Source organism: Sycon ciliatum, chromosome 4 (assembly GCF_964019385.1).
Source record: "Sycon ciliatum chromosome 4, ocSycCili1.1, whole genome shotgun sequence".
NCBI classification, from domain to species: domain Eukaryota; kingdom Metazoa; phylum Porifera; class Calcarea; order Leucosolenida; family Sycettidae; genus Sycon; species Sycon ciliatum.
This window is the reverse complement of record NC_088646.1, coordinates 24,072,115-24,094,791: the sequence shown is the minus strand read 5'-3', so window position 1 is coordinate 24,094,791 and position 22,677 is coordinate 24,072,115. Positions and strand designations below refer to the sequence as shown.

Genomic DNA, 22,677 nt, shown 5'->3' with positions numbered 1-22,677 from the left:
CACCAATATCGTCTCTAAAAAAACATCGATATTTACGGACGGCCCCTTACAGCCCATCACTCGCCAGTATTCTTTGAAAGACTACCAGCAATTTTTTTAGCTCCTGCCATGTCCGAACTACTTGATAGCAGTGATGGCAACAGCAGCAGTTATGAAACGGCGTGTAGTGTTGCGGTAACTGTTCAGAACTTTTCAGAGTCGTATCCTAGGTTAATCCGAATACTAAAAATTGACCCAAATTGCACATAACACGAAGCTGGTTTTTGAAAATTGTAAGTCGTGTATCTGCCCCATTTCTTCTTTATGACTTGCACAATACACCAGTCTTCCTAAACAACACATGTATAGCAGGGGTTAAGTACCATATAAGAGAAGTACAGCCAGTGATATTGTCATGTTGAAATACTACAATTTTGACACAAATTACACATAACACGAAGCCAGGTTTTGAAAATTGTAAGTCGTGTATCTGCCCCGTTTCTTCTTTATGACTTGCACAATGGTCCAGTCTGCCTAAATAACACATTTATAGCAGGGGTTATGTACCATATCAGAGAAGTACAGCCAATGATATTGTCATGTCTAAACACTACAATTTTGACACAAATTACACATAACACGAAGCTGGTTTTTGAAAATTGTAAGTCGTGTATCTGCCCCATTTCTTCTTTATGACTTGCACAATACACCAGTCTTCCTAAATAACACATTTATAGCAGGGGTTAAGTACCATACAAGAGAGATACATTGTACATCTAGTCATACTGTCATAAACAGCCAGCATTTTTCCTGCAGCAGTCACACCACCATCGTCATTATTTCCAGGGAAATCCTCTTACATTGTCAGCTCCTATGTCGTTAGATACAATGTAGGGGGCTGTAGGACCGGCTCGTCAAAAAATAGAGAACCTGAACACTTGAACTGAAGCGTGCTCGGATCGGGACGTCTCAGCAATCGTAGTATGCCTGAGCACTCCAATAAAAACTGGATCAATGGCAAAATCGTTCCCCACAGAAAAATCATACTTTGCGGGTCTTGCGTTGCACGCTTGGAGGTGAAGTACAGAAGGCGAGTCGATCCGAGTATGACCTTTCGGACTGGACTGGACTGAACTATTCCAAAAATAACAACGAGGGGTCAAGGGTGCGAGTCAACCCCTGTGACACGGATTTCTGTGCCGTGTCACCTCCCTAGTTTGAGTACGACTCCCTGATGTAAACACAGCCTAAGAGTGCATCATGAATCGTGTGATGATACAGATGTGTAGAACAGCGCAGCAAGTACATGTAGTAGCCGTACAAAGTCAATCACCCCTCCCTCCAGTGTACTACAAGTACAGTGTACCATGCAGGTGTGCAGGGAGATGGCACGGGAGACTGCAACGGTGTGGGTTTCGCTACCGGGCTGCACGCTCAATTGCCCTCTAAACTTTGGGCAAGGTTGATTTATTCCCGCAAGGCCACGGTTGTGAGTTGCATCGGCCATGGATCATGTAGAACTTTCAAATCCCGCGTCTAACGCACATCTTTTCATGATGCCCCTACCCACTCCCTGGTTTGCACGCATCACATCAAGAGTACACAACTCCCGAAATTTCTGGGAAGCTCCCGAGACAGACAGGTACACACAACACACACACACACACACACACACACACACACACACACACACACACACACACACACACACACGCACACACACCGTGCGCGTGCATGCACACAAGGCCAAGGAATACATCAACGTGATATGAGCTACATGATGTGTCTCATAGAAATGAAAATAAATGTTAGAAACAGCACAGCATAAAAGCAAAACCACCTCACCACAAAACCCAATTCCACAAAACTAAAAGTAACTAAAATTGACGACATGACAAGGAGACAGAGAGACCAAACAGCAAACATGATCTTCGGCTCTCAACACTGTGGCCATGCCCAGACATAGGAAAGGCAATAAAAAAAGATCTTGATCTCACCAGGAGAAATACATACATTCCCAGAAAGGCACAGCAGGCACAGTGGCAGATCCATCTAAAAAAATGTTCAAAATTGACACAGCCAGGACCAAACAAACATATCATGCTGGCACTAGCAATTTCTAACCAAATTAAACGATACGAAGAACAACTAGCGAGCTGCAGCATATTGACGTGAGGAATGAGGCACGTACGCTTGTATGCGTTCGTCACGTTCCGTTCAAACACCAGTGAGACCATCATCAACACAGAGGTTTGGCTGGTGGACTGAGAAACACCCAGGTGATTGGCGATCAGTAGCGAGATGACAAATTACTACTCTTGCAGGTTATGATGGCCGGGCAGTGTTGCATGCTGGACACTTGGCAACGCTGGGATCATGGCTAAGGTAACAACCAGTACAGGTCCATGTGCCTGCTTTGATGTTCAGCAAATCACGCAAGGATCTGCCATCACTGGCAGTTATGGTTGGAGCAGAAGCTGGAGTAGCACTGGGAACAGCAGCAGCTGAAGCTGCGGATGGAGCAGCTGAAGCTGCGGATGGAGCAGCTGGTGCCGACTCAGTTGATGATTGTGGCGTGTTGCATGCTGGACATTTGGCGACGCTGGGATCATGGCTAAGATAACATCCAGAACAAGTCCATGTGCCTGACTTGATGTTCAGCAAATCACGTAGGGATCTGCCATCACTGGCAGTTATGGTTGGAGCAGAAGCTGGAGCAGCACGGGGAGCAGCAGCAGCTGAAGCAGCAGATGGAGCAGCTGGTGCCGATTGAGTTGATGATTGTGGTGTGTTGCATGCTGGACATTTGGCGACGCTGGGATCATGGCTAAGATAACAGCCAGAACAAGTCCATGTGCCTGATTTGATGTTCATCATGTCACGGAGGGATCGAGTATCCGTGGCAGCAGGTGCCTGTGAATGTGCAGAGACAACAGGCGCCTGCTCAGATGTAGATCGTGATGAAGCAGAATCAGGCACAATACTAGAAGCACCACCACTCTCTGCACCCGCTTTCTTGTCCTGATCATGTGCAACACCCATCTTGAATGCTTCAATGAACGCCTGTGCCATTTCTGGCGTCTTCAACCTCAGTGCAAAGTTCTCCGGACGTGATGGAGCTTCAGTCAGATCAGAAACAGTATGCCACACGAGCACACGGTCGGTGCCTGCTTTCAGATTGATGGACATGCCAGCCATGAGCAAGTGATTAGCACAGACTTTATGAATCTGTTCACGTCTCATTAGTACACGGTAGTTGCCTCTCTGCTTGTGACGAAGGATCTTCATCTCACCGAGGCCTCGCTCTTTCCACTCTTCACCCGTGTACCGGTAGAGCTTGCACCGCTCTCGAAAGACAGCTTCCTCGTCCTCTTCGCCGGTCTTTACTTCCACAAGGTCAGGTAAAGGCACCACGGGCTCAAACTGAGGGTCTGGGTCTTCACCGTCATCAGCCTGTCCTTGACCGGAACCGCTTCCAAATACAGCCACAGTCTGGCCAGGTGTAACAGAGAAAGTCTTGCCAGGATTGCGGGTCTGGAAGCCATCCGAGACCGTTGCAAGTGAAGCGAACGATGAGCTGCCTGAAGCAGCTGCTGGCGTTCCGAATGAAGATCCAAAGACAAACTGTGACGCTGCTGATGATGCAGATGCTGAAGCAGATGAGTTGGATGAAGTGGTTGGTTTGGCTACCTGCACCTGCGGGTGCGGTCGATCACTGCTTTCTGCAGCAGTAGGCTGCGCAGAGGACTTGGTTTCAGCCGGTGCAGCACCTCCAGTCACAGTTGAAAGCTTACTACTATCACCATCCACACAGCCAAGGCAGCCAGGGCATGCTGGCTTCTGCTCGTACAGATAGAACGTGTCCGGCAGCATATATTTCCTGGCCAACTCTGCCTCTTCCTTTGTTGGTTTTCGCTCAAATACAACTGCTAGCTCATCACTATCACCAGTGCTAGCAGTTGTCTTAACGGTAGTGGCACCAGCGGATGTGGCAGATGATGAGGAGTTCTGGGTAGGTTGCCTGCACTCATCTACAGCACACTTGAACGCCTTGGCAAGATCGGGGCTCTTGAAGCGCACGGCAAACTGTTCCGGCTTAGACACACCCTCACTGAAATCGGCCAATGCATGCCACACCCATGCACGTTCACTGTCCTTCATAGGCTTGAGGTCAATTTCAGAGGTGATGCGATGGTTTGCACATAGTTTATGTACCTGCTCACGACGCATCAGAATACGAGAACAATTGGTACTGGGGTTGCGTAACACTTTCATCTCCCCGACACCTCGCTCTTTCCACTCGCCGTTGGTGAAACGATATAGCTTGGCTCGTTCACAGAAGACCTTCTGCTCGTCCTCCTCACCGGATGAGACTGTGATGAGCCCCGGTAGGGGAACAGCCGGCTCAAACTGAAGCTTTGAGTCATCACCATCACCGTCATCACCTGCAGCAGAATCAGGAACATCTTCGTCATCCTCTTCCTTTGATGTGGATCCTGAAGCTGCACTAGCAAGACTGGCAGATGGTTGCTGCTGGTCACTGCTACTTCCTGGTGCAGGTGGCTTACTGAAGGAGAAGATTCCACCTACTTCGGTGAGTTTTCCAAAGGAGCTTGCAGATTCCTGGGTAGTGCTGCTTGCACTAGCAGTAGTAGGGGTGGTGAAGTATGTTGACACACCACCAGTGGTGGAAGTCATCAGTGAAGTGGAAGAAAAGCTAGAAAATGTGCTAGAAGAAGCAGTGCCAGTCGACGGTGTAAACTTGAACGCCGAGCCACCAAATAGGGGCTTATCCTCTGCTGCCGGCTGAACTGAAGACGATGATGATGGTGTTGTCAGAATACTACTTGCTGGCCCAGCAGACATACCAGATGCTGTAGAAGATGATGATGATGATGATGGTAATTTGAAAGAGAAAGGTGTTGTGGACGTTGAGTTGACAACCAGAGGCTTATCTGACGGTGGCTGAGAAGATGTCGACCAAGCACCAAGAACACTGGATCCCTGTGTGGCAGAGGGCGCAGATGCAGAAGAAGAATTGGGCAGCTTGAACGAGAAAGGGGTTGGTGCTGTCGAGCTGCCTGCCACAGGCTTATCCGAAGTTGATGGTGCCATGGATGTTGAGCCGAAATTGCTGGATATCTGTCCAGTGGATGCTGAAGTATAAGAAACAGGGGCTACTGCTGGTGGTGCTGCTGGGGCTGAGGACAAGCTGAATGGCATTGGTTTTTCTGAGCTACCAAACAGAGGTTTATCTGCTGAAGGTTGTGTTGAAATAGAGGACGGCGCATTGAACGAGAATGGCGCTGTGGATGTTGCCGGCTTATTTGCAACTCCAGTCAGACCAGTTCCACTACCGAAAGCACTTTGCGTACCAAAGCCAGATAGCAGCTTTACAGAAGAAGTAGATGCTCCATCAGGTTGTGAGCTGACTGGAGACTTCTGGGTTTGCGGCTTCTCGGGAGACGATGAGACAGAGCTACTTTGGGAACTGGACTCTGATTGGCTGCCTGAGTTTGGTGACTGTGGAGAGTCGCCTGTTTCGGCAGTACACTTCTCAAATACGATCTTGAAGTTGTCTGCAATCTCTGCATTCTTGAACCTGGCGACAAAATTCTCCGTTTGAGGGCTGTCCTCGCTGATATCTGCCAGCGTCTGCCAAATCCATGCACGGTCACTGCCCTTCATGGGCTTGAGCTCCATCTCAGGAGCAATGCGATGGTTGGCACAGATCTTCAGGACTTGTTCACGTCTCATTAGGATACGGGCAACACCGGTTGTCTTGTGCTGTAAGATCTTCAGCTCACCAATGCCCCTCTCCTTCCATTCGCCACCGGTAAATCGGAACAACTTTGTTCTTTCGCAGAACAGCATATCCTCCTCTTCCTCACCAGAGGACACTGAGACAAGCTTAGGCAGTGAAACAACAGGCTTGAACTGCAACTTGTCATCATCACCATCACCATCATCACCTGTTCTACACTCGCCACGATCAGCATCGCCAGAGTCGGCCAAAACATCCACAGTCTCGTCGTCGGACGTCACTGATATCACTGGCGCTTGTAACTGGCTTGCAGAACCCTTCATGGTGGGTTTCGGGGGGCTATCAGCACCCTTACTGCTGCTATCTGCCTTGCCATCAGATTTACTCAGCAGGCTTGCAGGTGTTGCAAAAGTAGTTGAGAACAAGCCGCCGGTACCAGCAGAGCTCTGGAAGCGCTGTAGACTATCTGCAAAACCAGCAAGCGGCTTGATCTGGGATGGCTGGCTGGTCACACCTTGGAATGGACTGGGAATAGCAGTTGAGCCACTGGAAGAGACAAGAGAAGCACCACCAAGACTGAAGCCACCAGTTGCATTACCAGCAGAAGTAGTAGCCGCAGCAACAGAAGTGTCCGTGGTCTCACTAGAAGCAGATCGTAGAGTCATGCCACCCATACTGAAACCACCCGTCAAGCCACTAGCAACCGGGGAAGCAAACGTTGGCATGGTGATGCCAGATGCAGAGCTGGGTTTAAAGCCACCAGGTGAACTGCTGGCAAAACTGGCAACTGTGGTGACAACCGTACTGGATGAGGTGCCAGAGGTGGTGCCGAGTTTGAAACCACTAAGCATGCCACTGCCTGATGTAGCTGGAGAGATATTCGCCGTGTTGCTTGAAGCAGTGCCAAGAGTGAAGCTGATAGGCGAAGTATTAGTAGCAGTAGTGGCCGGAGCAGTGAAAGTACTTGCTGGTGTAGCAGAAGTGCTACTAAACTGGAAGCTGCTGCCCGAACCACCAGAAGCTGTAGCAGTGAAAGTACTTGCAGAAGTGTCACCAAGCTTGAAGCCGCTGGTCGAACCACCAGCAGAAAACCGAGCAGAGCCACTCAACAGTGATGACAAGACTGGTGCAGCATCTGTCTTCCCAGTCAATGCAGTAGTGGTAGTAATAGCAGCACTAGCAATGACTGCTTCATTGGTGGGTGTCGTTGACTCGCCACCAGACTTCATAGGAGTGGCGCCTGTTGAGATGCGAGCCAAGGCGTTAGCACTGGGTGACGTGACACTCTCCAAAGAGCGTTGGTAGTCATGTGTTTGCGACTGAGCCTGGAAATTCTGCTGCTGCTGTTGCTGCTGAGCCTGCTGAACTTGATTAGCAGGTGAGTTGTAGGTCTCATAGTAGTTGTTCATACCATAGTCACCCTCTCCACTGTCAGCATAGTACCCACCAGCTTGGCTAAGGAACTGATCAAACTGTGACTGCAAGTTCTCCAGGAAACCATCCAGCTGCTGCTTGCTATTCAGAGACTCTGCCGCAGAAGATGACGCGGACTTAGAAACTCTCTGAAGTTCCTCCATGATGACCTTGTCACGTTTTTCCAGATCCTATACATACAAAAAGGCATAAAGACAGGCAACATGTCAGTAACCCAGCAAATACGTATAGACATCAGCCAGGGCAATGACATGTTATGCGAATCCATGGCTGCTAACCATCAAGTAGATTGCACATGACAGTACTTGATAAAAAAAGATTGATATTTGTGGACGATCCCTATTAAACATATCTTAATGCAGAGCATCGATATTTTTTAATGAAGTGCTATCTCCTCATGAAACGTACACCCACAGATTTCTACAGCAACGACAGCGGAAAAGATCTGGATGAAACAGATCAAGACTAGCGCCAGACAACTGCCTTAACCACACAACTGGCAAAAAGCTGTGTGAATCGACCCTCAACGAAAAACCTGGTTCACATGCAGTCCCACCCAGACTGCGCAGCACACACAAGTACATAATAGGGCTACATGTACATGTATGCTGTCCAAGGTTGGCACCCGGTAGCGTTAAGGTGACATAGCACGTACATGTACACAGCAGAAAGGTGGCAACAGCTAGTACTGTATATACACAACAGCTAGTACAGCTAGTACTGTATATACACAAGCTATACCTGTGATAGAGCAGTCACTCTGGCCAAAGTATCAGCGCTCAGTTTCTCTCCAGCATCAGAGCGTGCTTGGCTGGTAACATGCTACAAGCAACAGTAGACACACACACACACACACACACACACACACACACACACACACACACACACACACACACACACACACACACACACACACACACACACACACACACACACACACACACACACACACACACACACACACACACAGTATCAGATCAGTACTGTAGCCTCAGGGCTATAGCCAGTTTGAAATTGAAGAGGGGTGGCTGGAATGTTTGTGAATAGTTATAAAAATTTGCATCGCACCACACATGGAGAACAGCTTGATAATGTAGACCTATCACCATTTTTACTCAACCATAGCAATGAACCAGCACAGTAGGCTACTCCACAGTGCCTACATGTACACACAATGCATCCTGCATCAGGAAACGGGGAGGTGTGCTATTTTGCTATGGTGACAACCTTGGTCCTTAGGCAGTACAAGAGTGGGCCACAAAGGGCAAATAGCCAAGAAAAACCAAACTCTTTCAGGACAGACATCAAAAAGTCAACTTTCCATTACAAACTATGGCATCACATCAATAGGATGAACAACTACACCACCTAGTTGGTCAGGCACTGCAAAGCCACAAATGTTTATTTCCGAACAATATATTGGGGGGGGGGCAAGCTTTTGTAGACAGAGTAGAGAGGTTCCGCACAACGTGATTTGTAAAAAAACGTAGTCGATCAACGGAAAGTCTCACGTAAACTGCATGCGGATCTGTGTTCCGCCATACGGAGTTTTCAAATCACGTAGCTGCACATTTTACAATGCACTAGTAGGTAGAGTCTTGGAGCATCTTGCACTCCCAGCAATACCGCCCGTTACGATGGTTACACACATTGTGGACAATGCCTTGGTCTGGGGTGAGCATGACGCCTGACCGGATTCATAGCCCTGCCAAACAACAAACTACTCACGGTGACAACACTATGTCAGACTGGAGCAGGGAGACACCACCCAGATAAAGGGCACTTGCTAACAAAGAAAACACGGTACGCATATAAATGGCGGAAAAGAAACTATAGTCAAACTCACCGACATCAATGCAGACATGGACTGCGTCTGCTGGTCCATGAATGACTGTTGCCTCTTCTCTAGATCCTACAAATACAGTAAAGGCACACAGAAACCATAACACTCTCAAATGAAGAGACAACTTTAAACAAAAATAGGAAAATGGTTTAGCTGCCATGCAGACACAGCTCCCAAGAACCAGCCAGTAAGCAAATGCACCTACACCACTTGTATGATATCAGTGATAGCCTACCCACCAGCACCACCCCCAAAAATAACCAACATTACAAGAAGTTACTTACCGACATCATTCTCGTCATTGTACGGGTGTGCTCTTCCAAAAAGGCATGTTGCTGTTGCACAAGATCCTACGGTGTAGAACAACATGGTAAAACACCAAGAACACAATCAATGTAAAGGGGTAAGCCAAGCAGATCCATGGTGTTCCAGCACAACGTGTCTGCCACAAGCAACCCTAGGACACCAGAATGGCATGGGCAATCTGAGAAGCTTTAAGCTTGATTGACGCCAGCAGCATTTCAAACTTACCGTCATCATGTTGGATACAGTGCGATCACATTGCTCCATGAACCCTTGCTGCTTCTTTTCGATGGTCTAACAGACAAAACACATGCAGGCATAGGATATATTGATTATTCATTAGTTTGAGGGAAAGGTGGAAACGGGAAAAGTCAGGAGAAAGAATTAACTGTCACAACCAGGATTCGAACCAGGGATCCTCGCTTATGGCCAGCGATGTTCTACCACTAAGCATATATTTACTGTTCGTTTATAACCCAATGAGAGCCCCACAATTGAAATTCGCTGGTTTTGAGTGAGGACAGTGGATCATCTTCAAATGATTATGACTTCACCAAAATGTTGACTGTTTTTTTTACTATCGAAATATTTTGTCCAGACAGCATTGAAGTTAACAGCCACAACAAACAAAATACAAGGGCGCACGCGCGCGCGCGTGAAAGAGAGAGACACGAAAGGGCAAACACATTTAACTTGCTAGACCCAAGTCAATTTGAGCAACATGCCCGCGATGTAGCAGACAGTAACACATGTGCACAAGCAAGGCGAGTACATACGAGCAAAGCAATCACTCGCTTACATCGACAAAATCGGACGCATGCGACGACATCTGAGCCATCTCCATCCGCATTGCTGCCAGTGCACTCTCCTTCAGCTGATTCTACAGAAAAAGAAAAAAAAGGACCATGGCACAGTGAACGCAGAGACACCAACGTTGGCTTAGCTAGCATCTACTGAACAGAGTGACTGTCCACATCAGTACCGCTAGCAAGACTAGAATGCCATCTGCCAATAGTGCAAAGCTCCCTGTATTTTTCTGCCACCTAGAGCACTCTGATACTTTGACCAGTATTAAATTGGGGGGCTGGGGGGGGGGGGGGGGGGGGGTAGGGGCTGGGGGGAAGTGGAATATTAACAGAACATCGCTAGAAACAGACAGACAAAATGCACAGCATGCCAGACTCTACAGCACATGAACATGGACAAAGAAACTTACCACGTGAGTTTCAACATCGGCACGTGTATCCGGCTCTGAGCAGGCGAATACCCCCAAACAGAACAAAAGTATACAATGTATAACGGTGCACTCGAAGTAATACTACAGGTCTACTCTCCATGAGCCAACTACAGCATAATATTAGATACAACGGTATACCTGGTTTCTAACCACAAGAGGCTACCCAAAAGTCATCAGTTGAAATCCAGTCTTTGCAGCCAGTCACTTCTAAGCTATAGTTAAATCTTCAGTTTATCATTGTGAGCAAGTACTTACGAGATATCATCGAAGCATTCAGCAGTGGAGATGACTGATATTGTACAAGCAGTGGCAGAATACAGCACAGACAGACAGACATCAAGTATGGGCTTGGTTCTCCAGACGACGACACACCAGCAAAGATCTACAGTAGCTAGAAAGCTCATCACAAACAACAGTAATAACGCTAGATAGTTGAACCACATGAACATAGTGTAACTTACACTATTCCCCTTGTCAATTGCACTGGAAGCAGTTGCACCGTCATGCTCGCTGACATCATGAACATCACTTCCGTTCAGAAAGCTACCGCTGGCATCGAGGGATGAGCTGGATGCATCAGCTTCTCCAAGAACAGACCGCCGGACACCAACAAGCTGCTGAACTGTTCTCCGGCACTTTGATGCCTAAACATGCCAAAGGACAAAAAAATACTTACAAACTAATGGCAGGAATTATGTCTGATGGTACTCGGGTCAACAGTAACAAATTCGAAACACTTCACACCTCCAAGTGTGAACGGATGCAATGGGTCATGCGAGAACACAAGCAATGATGAGCCATCCCGATATAAACTCACCGTCCACTGAGTAGCCAGAGGAAACATGTTGCTAGCATTGTCCAGATAGGTCGCATCACTACAAGGATGGAGACACAGGACACATAGACTACGAATGAACAACACAAAGCCCCCACAAACAATCGTGTAAAGCACAGAAAAAAGGGAAGAAAGCAAGTAGGAGTCGGATGAAGTGCCAAGGATTAATGTATAGGAAGAAAAAAGGACCAAGGAACACATGCGTTCTGATTGTCAAGTAACTGGCGGTGTTAGTGGACAATATAGTGTAACTTGTAGTTCCTTTGGTCCTTTTTCTTCCTATAAAATAAGTAGAAGATAACATTATTCTTCTGGTGCAGTGAATCGCACTACATTTACTATGCACATGCAGTGTTTTACCTTTGAAGTGATCGAGCAGTGCGGATTCCAAGATCAACGTAGTTCAGGCATCTGGTCTGCCAAGGCTACGTAGCAAGCAGCACAAAAGGAGTAGTAAGATGATGGGAGAGAGAGTAGAAAACGATCACCAACTCACAAAAGGTGTACAAATACTCCAGATAGCAGATCGTAACAAGAACAACACATAGCTGTCTCAGAAAGTTAAACACTGGCTACTCAAGTTACCCCAGGTCCTTCAGATCAGCATGTCAAGAACACAGGCATGCACAGGTCATACAGATCAGCATGTCAAGAACACAGGCATGCACAGGTCATACAGATCAGCATGTCAAGAACACAGGCATGCACAGGTCATACAGATCCGCATGTCAAGAACACAGGCATGCACAGGTCATACAGACAAGTAAGCTACAAGCACTGTCACATCAACTACCGTACTAGTATTTAATGGAGCATAATAGTGCAGACTTCAGCAACTTACAACAAGGAGGAGGGGGGGGGGGGGGGGCAGGGGGGATATATGCCACAAAATACAGCATATGAAAACATAAAGCCTCCCAAGGAAAGGCAAGCTGCTCACCTCCATCAATTCTGGCACTGTGTTTTCCTCGATCTGGACGGAAGAAAAGAAGCACAAAATGAAAACAAAATAAGATAGAAGCTGCAGGTACAGTTCAACACGTAGGTAGAATTGGACCAAGTTATCGCGGCTATGGAACAGATTCCACCGCAGAAAACAAGATGAATATAACAGACTAGTAGACCGGAACAATGACCTAACTAGGCTCCCTCCTGGGTGACGCCGAAGATGCTGCTCGGAGGCGTCAACTGGCCGCCGCCGCCTTCAACTCACTCCTCAAGATCTGGACCCGGAGGCGCCAGATCAGTGAAGGTCTTCGGCTGAGGCTCTACAACGCCTACGTCATCCCAGTCCTTACCTACAACTGCGGCACTTGGGGCCTACCGATGTCGGAGCGCGCGCGCGCGCGAATGGATCCGTTCCACAGGACCCAGCTAAGGAGCATCATCGACATGCGGTACCCTAAACGAATTAGCAATGGCACTCTGTATAAGCGCTGCGGAGCTGTCCCTATCAGCGAGATGATCACAAGGCAGCGCTACAGTCTCGCTGGCCATATCTTTCGTTTGGCCCCAACTGCTCCTCCACAGTTGGCAGTGGATATGTATCTTCGCTTGGCCAACGACGAGGGCACTGAACGCTTCAGGGGTCGACCTCGGACGACTTTGGTAACGGTCTTGCAGACGGAACTGTCATCATGGCATGGACTTACCCTCCACCAGCCGCTAGATGCTGACGCAGTCCGCACAATGGCAGCGGACCGACAGGCATGGTGTGGAGCCCGCCCCACATAACAGGACTGATTCTCGTGATCCACGTGATTCCGCCAGACATGTTGTATGCATATTCTATTTTATTTTATACTTTGGATGAAGTTTTCCATTAGTCCTATTGGTATTGTTGCTAACGGCTTCGTAACTTCTGTCATTTCATTGTATCGTATTACTCTTCAGACATCAATCCTGAATGGCATAAGCGAAAGTGGCACCCCCGCCACCTACGCGGACATGCTTTTAATACTATATATAGTAGACCGGGGATGAATTTATCCTGTATCGCATCGCAGTTTGCTATGCAAAATCGATCTACTGCGATAAAACTGCGATACATACGGACTATCCATGCTTAGCCTGCGCTATGAAGTAACATGCATACAGTGCAATGTAGGTGGTGCAAGTACTCTCAATCTGTGTGCACATGTATACTTCAGTCGGTTTTTTGCAAATGGGCTTTTAGGCGTCACTCTCAAGAACAATCTGGTAAACACCCAACCTTCAAAGAAAAATGCTAATCAAAATCAAAGACTGCTACACAATTGTGATTTTGTATAGCAGAAACTGCTATGCAAAAATAGGACAGTAAATTCATCCCTGTAGACTACTTCAAAGTACATCACAATCAAAATCATCTATGCCATGCACTGAGCATGTGATGGGATTCTAAATCTCTAATCTGTGACATTACACATGCTAATGATCCGCCTACACCAAACATGCAGGCACATTCAACATACCAAACCGGCAAAATAGAAGGACACGGCGAGCAGTAGGTCTGGATCGATCAAAGTCGAGCCAGCTGCCCGGAGTTCCTGTAAGCCATTGCGCACAGCACGCCGGAGATCACTTGATCTATGGTAAACAGACAATACACAGTTGACAATGGTGCGGTCAGTCTTCAGAAGAGAGATAAACTCCACCTAATCATCAACCCTTTCCCCAACAACGGGCACTTCAGAAGAGAGAGAAGTAAGGCAAATAGCAGCAGATTGACAATGTACAAATGCAAAAATTCGTCACCGACAACTAAAAAATCAATAGTGCTTCTACTACAGGTAAAATCCTGACAATTCGAACACCACACGCACACACACGATATGTACGTCAAACTGCTCACATCAGCACACAGAACTGCGATATGCACTCAAGATACAGATTCCATGGGTCTGGGGTACCCAATAAAGGGGTGTATCTATTCGAATCGAAAGAGACAGAGAGGCAGAGCAATCGAGGGAGGGAGAGTGGGAGAGAGAGAGAGAGAGAGAGAGAGAGAGAGAGAGAGAGAGAGAGAAACTCACTTGTTTCGGCCAAAGTCCAACACATTTGACCACCACTTGCTTTGGGCGTCTGTCAGCAGGTTGGAGGTCAGTGCTAAGGGCATCAGCGACGGGCGGAATGAAGATAGCTCATTGTCCGCACTAGTGTCCACACACTGTGTCCACTGGCTGACACATACCAAGAAAGCCTGGGCAGCACAGTAAATCGTGTCATACGGTAAGGTTACATGCTCCTTAGGGCATGGCTTTGCATTGCATACTGACTTGCTAGCTTGGGATAGGACATTGCAAATCAGCATAATTATACTACAGGCACACAGACACACAGAGAAGGTGGTATCATTGCCATCAACCATCTGCAACACTCACCTCCAAGTCAGCAGTACACAGCGTATCCGGCGATGCAGAGTGGATGTCACTTGTTTCCATGTAGAAATTAGCAGGCAGCACGGACGTGACCCAATTGTGCACACAACTGCTAGAGCTATCCGATTGGATTGGCTGGCAGCGCATTAGCCACACTAGTGTCGCCAAATCTCCACCGCAGTTCTCCACAACAGATGCATCAAAGCTCTCCATGTCCTCGCCAGGCAACTCCATCTTGGTGTCAATAAACTGAGAGTCGTTGTACAGAAACATCTGGAAGCAAAATAAAAAACAGTACAAGAGGGATATGTTTTCAATGCAAGCTCTCAAGACGGAACAATGACAGAACAACAGGCACCCACCACTCATCATGACATAATTCCATGCATCTCCCCTATCAATGAATATTACAATTTACAAATGCCAATAAGAGGCTCAGTTCCAGTGAGGATTCTATTGAATGACTTACCCCAGATGAGTCAAAAAGGCGGCCAAATGCTACTTCAACCAACTTGCCCTGACCCTGGAGACAAACAAAATCAAAAAATGGGCACAATGAATGAGTACACGTACCATTGCTGCCCGAGGGTCATCAAATGACACATGAAGAATAGTACAGAGAAAATTATCCGGCATACCGGTACTGCTGTTTGGAGCACAATATCACTGTGACAAGTAATCGGTCGAAAAAAATACTTCGGTTCTGCAACTATGAAAGAGAACAGACTGAGCAGGCACTACACCCTACCAAGGCAGTGCTCTCCTGTATAACATTGGTTCTGTGTTCCATGGCAGCATACCTGAGGGTTACAGTGCTGATCCACTGCCTGCTGCATCCAGTCAACGCCAAAGCGCTCAAAGAAGTTGTCCATGATGTGACCGGCTTCACTGAGACGCTTGCAGGACAGCAGGTGCAGCTGGCTGCAGAGGTTGGGCTGCTGGAAGGAAAACGTCGACTCCTTGGGAAAGAGAGGCTGGGCCAGCGAGGCACTGAACACAACACATGCTAGGTTTGATGCAGTCTCCCAGGATAGAGATGATGACTGGACATAACACAGGTTCAATCAACGACATAAACTTTTCTTAATTCACAAACTCCCTTACCTTTTCTGAGCACTCACTCACATAACTATGGTGTTTTGGCTGCGAAAAAAACTCTCAATACAGTCAAACCTCGCTTATCCGGTCCTCGTTTATCCGGATCCCTCGCCATCCGGAAGAAAAAAATCTGGTTACATATTTACAGCATACGTGATGCATCCAACACAAACGGTGTTCGGTTATCCGGTTCCCTCGCCTATCCGGATATTTTTTTGGAAAACGGATGTGTGCGGTTAAGCGAGGTCTGACTGTACTGAGTATCACCAAGTTTCAATGAAGGACATCAAAAAACAACAAAAGGAGATTACATAGCCAACAATCAAGAATATCAACTAGCCCAAGCAGCCAGCAATCGAAATACGGATAACGAGCAAAACAGCACAGGGATGCACGCAACAGCTACTTTGTAGAAAAAAAAGCATGCACGCATACCTTATCAGTGGCTGTCTTCAACAACAACACACCAACATGAAAATAGAGCTGGGCTCGAATTTCATTGAGGCCAATACTCCACAGAGAGTCCTTGCCAGGAGACGTCTGACTAGGTGGACTAGAGTCCCAGGCTCGCATCAGTGCACAGTCCAATCTGCAACAAAGACAACAAAGACATAGGAATTCTCAGTGGCAAGAACACCCCAAACAGAATCAAAAAATAAGTTTCGAAACGTGTCGCGACTCGCACCAAAAAGATAAAGCCATACAGATTTTCCTGCCAAGCATACGCCTGCTGCTTACTTCAACAAATTCTTCTGAGCTTCCTCCAGTGAGCAGGACAACACAATGTTCTGTTGAATGCGGCTGAGCACTGGCAGTAAAATGAGCTGTGTTGTACGACCACGCTGCACAGCCTGTGAGTTGTTCTGAGGACGGAGAGTAGCTGCAGACACCGGGACATACAGATATGAATGGCACAAACTTAATGAGCATAACCTCTTTTTTTACATAGAAGACCGGACACAAAACTGCAGCAGAACATCAATTTCTCTTCATATCTGCCTACAGAACTGGAACACCGCTACAACATCTCAAATCTGAAATAACTCAATGCACTGGCATCGCATACCGGTATATCAAGTGCTTACCTGCAAGCTCATGAGCATCTAAGTATTTCTGCAGAGACATGGGCAAATATGAGCAAGAACATCATGTTAGGAGGGTAAGCAGCAGCTTTCGGCCTGTTCATCATTGTGTCCCAACTTCCCAACACATGCTCTCTTCAGCTGACCTGGTTCACCACAGCAGCAACAAGACTCCGGATATAGTAGATACTAGATACTGGCATTTATTCCTCCAGATAGCTGTTTCGATCACATAAATCTTATCAGAAAAATCTCTCTCAATACTGAATTACTATTTTTGATCAAGGACATCGAATAATAGCAAAAAGGAGATCGAATGACCAATACTCAACAGTATCCACCTGCTCAAGCAGCCAGAAATCTAAATATAAAACGGTGAGCTTTGAGGTAACATAAGTGCTAGCACAAGGGCAATAAGTGCACGGTCACACTATAATGTGTAAGGTACTGCGGATATAGATACATGTAGCACTGTAGGCGCAAAAGATCATAGCACACTGAAAAAACACGCTGAATATTGAGGGGACACATCAGACTTGGATGGAAAGCGAAGGACCAAAATTGACAGAAGGGACCAAAACATTACATGTTACCCGTAGCTTGCCCAACACTAACAGATACGAGTGAAATACTTGTGAGTCAGAATGTGCAACAATTAGCACAATCCTGATTGATGAGGCAGTGACATTCAACGACCTGATTGTTTAGCTCCATCACTTTCGAGGTTAGTGTTGGACAAGCTACAGGTAACCTGTAAACTTTCGGCCCTTTCTTTCTTTTGACAGTTCAAAGACCAGGCTCCAGAATAGCATTGCAAGTAGTCATGTGAGAGGCCCCTGAGCCATTCCCTCCACACACTCATTCGTTACCACACTGTGGTCTTGTCACAGAGCCAGGCGTCACAAGATAAATCAAAAGGGTTTGGACTAGATGATCTAGACGTTGGTTTGTCAATTCATCAGTCAGACGATGTTAAGATTATACCCGGGACAACTAGGGCCTACCTGGGCACAGTCAGCAAAGCAGTTCAGCCACAGGACTTCGTCATAAAAGATACGCTTGGAATCCAACTCGGCACAGTACCGAAAAGCATCCGACAGGCGACCTGATTAGCACAGTGAGATACAATGCACAAACAAGCACATGCGTACACACACAGACACACATACACCAAGGATGAATCAGTTCATAACAAACCCACCGAAACGACCCACAAGCAACACGAATGCTCCAACACAGTGCAAGCCGGAAGAACTAAAATTAGCCCACCCGGTTCCCAGATTTTGTACGGACGTGATCACACTGCGACAAGACTAGGCTCGCACCCATGCGACAGCATGACGCAGAAACGTGATGGTTGTGCTCAAACTACATCTAAAACGAAAAGAGAAGTGTTGCATTTTAAAATTTCTTGATGTTGGACATTTTTCACTGGCTGAGAAAATTGTTTGTATTTCCAGTTCAAATTGAGTGAATTTTTACAGGCAACGAGCATTTTATTTCACGTAAAGCAACAAAAACCTGGCTAGCTGCGTAGCTGACAGTGAGATTTCACCTGGACACCCCGGAACTGAATACTAGAAGCCCTACGGTGTTGGATGCAGCTGTGGATCCCCGTTTCCGCACGCTTACTTTACTGTCACTTGATCATGTCAACTGCGCCTGACCGGTAAGTGCGCATAAATGGTGTATTTGCGTGCGCGTGCAGAACTATCTGTGACTGGCCTGTTTCCATATAGAATATTGGTTTCACCCTAAAGCGATATACATATATCCAACTGTTAGAACAATCTGGCTATAATGTTAGAGTCTGGTTTAAATTTAGGCCTTGAGAGACATGTACCAGGTTCGGCCTCGTTTCTCTGTGCTGCACTGATGAGGTCACAAAGGACACAGTAATACTGTCTGCAGGCTGAATAACTGTAAATACCTACAATCACAATAGCAGCATACCAGTGCATGTATCATGCCCAGACAGTCAAACACAGAAATTTTCAGCCCACCTGCTACCTTCCAGACCACAGATGCAACCAGAAACTCACCAATTTTAGCATTGACTTGGACATAGCGAATGTGAAGTGACATGTCCATTGGGTTCTCTGACTGTAAAGAAACAGAGACACAATACCCAGACAACGCATTCTCAGCAGCTGAAAACATGCATGGTTTTGACAAGTGCCCCACGGCAGAGTAGCTGATCAAAACAACATGAAGCAAGGCGGTATCACCACCATTACAGAAAGGGAAGAGATAGCTGTCACTAGGAAGTATTATTACAACTTACCAACTGGCGATTCAGCAGGCCAACAAGCTGCTCCAGGTCAGCTTTGGTAGCTCTCGCTGTAAGCAGTTGCTCCTATACAAAACATACAAACGATTATTAGTCCAGGATTCAAGAAAGAAATACACATGCAAAAGTGAAAAGCAAGACAAGATATACACACAGCACACAACATATGCATGTACTTGTTTAAAAGTATCAGAAGACCAAAGTCTTGAAACTGAATACCTCACTTGAGAATGCTGTGAGTATCTAAACAGCAATGAAAAACTTACCTGCAGTCGCTTTACTGAAGAGTCATTTGGTGCAAGCTTGAGGGCTCGATTTACCCAAGCCTGAAAGAACATACATAAAAGAAGAAAGGTCATGAACGACAGTCCAAAAGCCCACCACACACACTGAAAGCTGCACTTGAAGTGCTCACAAAGAGAAAGAGATGCCAGTATGAAAATAATAATAACATGCTGCATCTTTTAACCCGCTTTCATTCTTTTCACCTCTCTAAACTATAGTATCGCAAGCCAGTTGAGTCTCCAGTTCAAGTTAATAAAAACTATCATGGAGTTAACCCTTTACAGGCCAGCCATACACGACCACAACAAGGTCAATATTTGATCATTTTTGACCATCAAAATATCGAAATCGAAGAGGAAACACATACCATTCCATCGCCGCAATCTGCGAAGTGATAGAATTTACTGTTGGTGTGCTACGATGCTTTGAAGTTTGAGTCACGGCACTTTGCTCGGAAAGTGCGTTTGCCTGTCACTGAGTTGGGGATTTCCCCATTTCCCGCTAGCTGTTTCTATGGGAACACGGATTCAAATCGCGCTTGGGACGCGAGTGAATCTTCACAATAAAATTGAGATTGAGAGGAGCAAGGAGAGTGAATTGGCCGATGAGGATTGATCTTCAGGACGATCCCAGCGCTGGAGCACTATTGCTGGGCTGCTACGCTGGCCTCGTCCCGTGTGTTGACTTGAGTTTGACCTCAAATTGTTCCTCTTGGCGAGATCTTTCCAGGGCGCCTAAGATCGTAAGATCAATCAAGGTAAACTAAAGTTACGACTCGTTGTGTGTCCACATTTCGGAAAATGGTCACAAATTGCATTCTGTGATTTGATTAATCGGCCGGTAAAGGGTTAAAACGGGATTCAAACTTGAAGTATTATTATTATTTCTTTTACATCGGAAGCTCAACAGTGCAGCTGCACCAATAAAAAGAGGCCGATGCACAGCATACAGCTAAGCAGTAGCATGCTGGTCTTACCTCAGCCAGAGGCAAACGTTCTGGCATGTTAAGATAAATGTTTGCCACTGCAGAGAATGAAACACAAGGAGATTGAGAACAGGACAACGTGCAGTTAGTCTTATGGTTGATGATGATATCATGCATGGATGGGATTGAAAGTTATTTTCCCAGCAGCATCCCTACTCTAAAACTACACCACAGATGCAAAGTGGGCAGTAATGTAAAGTACATAAACACATGGAACAGAAGGAAAATTAGCCTTATCACAGTCATCAATGCCTGGATATATTAAAACAATTACTGACACGGGTCGGAACTGAACTCCCTACACAATTACTGACTACGAGTCAGAGATTAACTTTGTAAGGATCTTGCTAATGCCACGTGTACATACATTTCATGACGACAGCCTTCTGAGTATTCTTCAGCTCCCAGGATCTGGAAAAGGAAAATATCGGGGCATGCATACGTTATTTGCAGGATCTTGTACGGGTGGATAATCTCCATGAAGGTACCAGAAACAAACACATCAAACCAAAAGACTTTACACAGCAGTGCATTGCGACACAGGGCGACAAACTAATCTAAAACACTGCCTACAGAAAAGAGAAAGGAATTCACAGCCAAATCTTTGCGTACCATGCAACAGTCACAGCGACTCACCTCCGGAACGATTCCGCTGCCTTTTCCAGCTGGTTTTCCTTCTCATAGACATCACCCAAGAGGTTGTGACCTCTGCACATACAGACACATACAGATACACACAGACACACAAGCACACACACACACACACGCACGCACACGTACGCCCGTCGCAAAAGAAGCAAGCAAATCCACAACACATCTAAATCCCTCTAACTGGTACTTACGGCCACTGCATTGATTACTGAAACATCAGCCATAGTTAAAATGAGAAAAAGGAAGAGCATACGTAAACTCACTTGACATCAGTTGGGTTGCTGGCAATGTGTGCAACCGCATGGCTGTGCATAAACACAAAGAAGAACAATAAAAGAAATTCTAGCTATGGGCCTTAGTCAACGTCAGGAAACAGAGAATGTTTCTCGCATGAGTTTTTCAGTAAAAAGGCATGCTTTCGCAGAGCACTGATAGAGACGAGGGCAGATATGCATATACTGTAATTTCACAAATTTTCGATGCACTTTTATTTTCGGTACTTTCGGTGTGTCTGTTTCATACCTAAATTTGCAATACACCGAACAAACACTAACACACATAATCCAATAGGGAACTGCTTCTCTGTACCTAAAATTTCTGTTCACCTAACCTGGCCTTTTGCCCTCCTGACGAAAATATTGAGCACCTAAAATTTCTGAAATTAGAGTACACCACTTAGGACTAAAATCCAATTATATGTATCATATACATTCAGAGAAATTGAAAACACGTAATGGGTAGCAGCTATATTACGGGTAAACAATCTGATTTATCATCTTCGCTGTACAATGACTTCCGGAAAGTGGTGGTGGGAGTACAAATCAAGAAATCAGTCTAGGAAGACCCAACTATGGGGTAAAATATTTCAGTACATTCCAGGAATGTCAGTGATAATCCATCAGTTCCGCAATAACGCTGGGTAGAGGTCAACTACATGTAAGTCATTCATTTCGGTTCATTCAAAAAACAAAATGTTTCGAACTTCAATTCGTAAACGTGAAACATATACACGGTGACGATCAAAGTACTTGTACAAGTAATATTATTAACTACGCCAAACATACCGTTTGCCTGTCTCGTATTGGCCCTTCTCAACAGCCATCTTGGCCAGCACAAAATGATCCTGGAACATGAAAGTCCATCAGTGTTTGGAATCAGGCGAAATACAATCATGACTGATGCAGTGATGGAATATTGAAATGCAAGAACCAACCTCCGCCGTGCCAGGCCGCTTGCGAGAGCTCTCCACCCCGGCCATAATAAGCCACTGCTGCGCTCTCTCCACTGACGGAGGCTCGCTATAGCTGGAAGAATTCTTCCAGACCAAAATACGGAACAAGAAACCTTGACAAAGGTGCTTACAAAGAAGAAAGTGGATTCAAACCAGTCGAAGGCGGATCTTTCTAGCCATACACGCCGTTACCAGGTGACTGGTCAAACTCTTCATCGATCGAAACAAGCAGAAAAAAATGTACTCATGTTCGAAAGAACTCGTTTCAGCTCGTGCGCCATTTTATTTTACCAAGGCAACG

At 46.3% G+C, this 22,677-nt stretch overlaps 1 protein-coding gene across 1 annotated transcript; it reads right to left on the bottom strand.

Moving 5' to 3' along the window:
- Window positions 1-1,748: 1,748 nt before the first annotated feature.
- Window positions 1,749-22,547, bottom strand: LOC135815168 (E3 SUMO-protein ligase RanBP2-like). Its single transcript, XM_065328426.1, has 30 exons — window positions 22,359-22,547; window positions 22,210-22,268; window positions 21,409-21,450; window positions 21,131-21,202; window positions 20,862-20,905; window positions 20,486-20,532; window positions 19,491-19,550; window positions 19,219-19,290; window positions 18,977-19,037; window positions 17,939-18,039; window positions 16,938-16,965; window positions 16,591-16,732; window positions 16,288-16,441; window positions 15,555-15,797; window positions 15,224-15,277; window positions 14,758-15,027; window positions 14,410-14,576; window positions 13,849-13,963; window positions 12,336-12,368; window positions 11,756-11,820; window positions 11,378-11,435; window positions 11,022-11,204; window positions 10,816-10,849; window positions 10,540-10,574; window positions 10,123-10,203; window positions 9,552-9,617; window positions 9,305-9,370; window positions 9,024-9,089; window positions 7,919-7,999; window positions 1,749-7,347 (listed from the first exon to the last, which is right to left on the bottom strand). The coding sequence occupies exons 1-30, from the start codon at window positions 22,401-22,403 to the stop codon at window positions 2,305-2,307; spliced, it is 7,587 nt and encodes a 2,528-aa protein (XP_065184498.1). The 5' UTR covers window positions 22,404-22,547; the 3' UTR covers window positions 1,749-2,304.
- Between the last annotated feature and the right edge of the window lie 130 nt (window positions 22,548-22,677).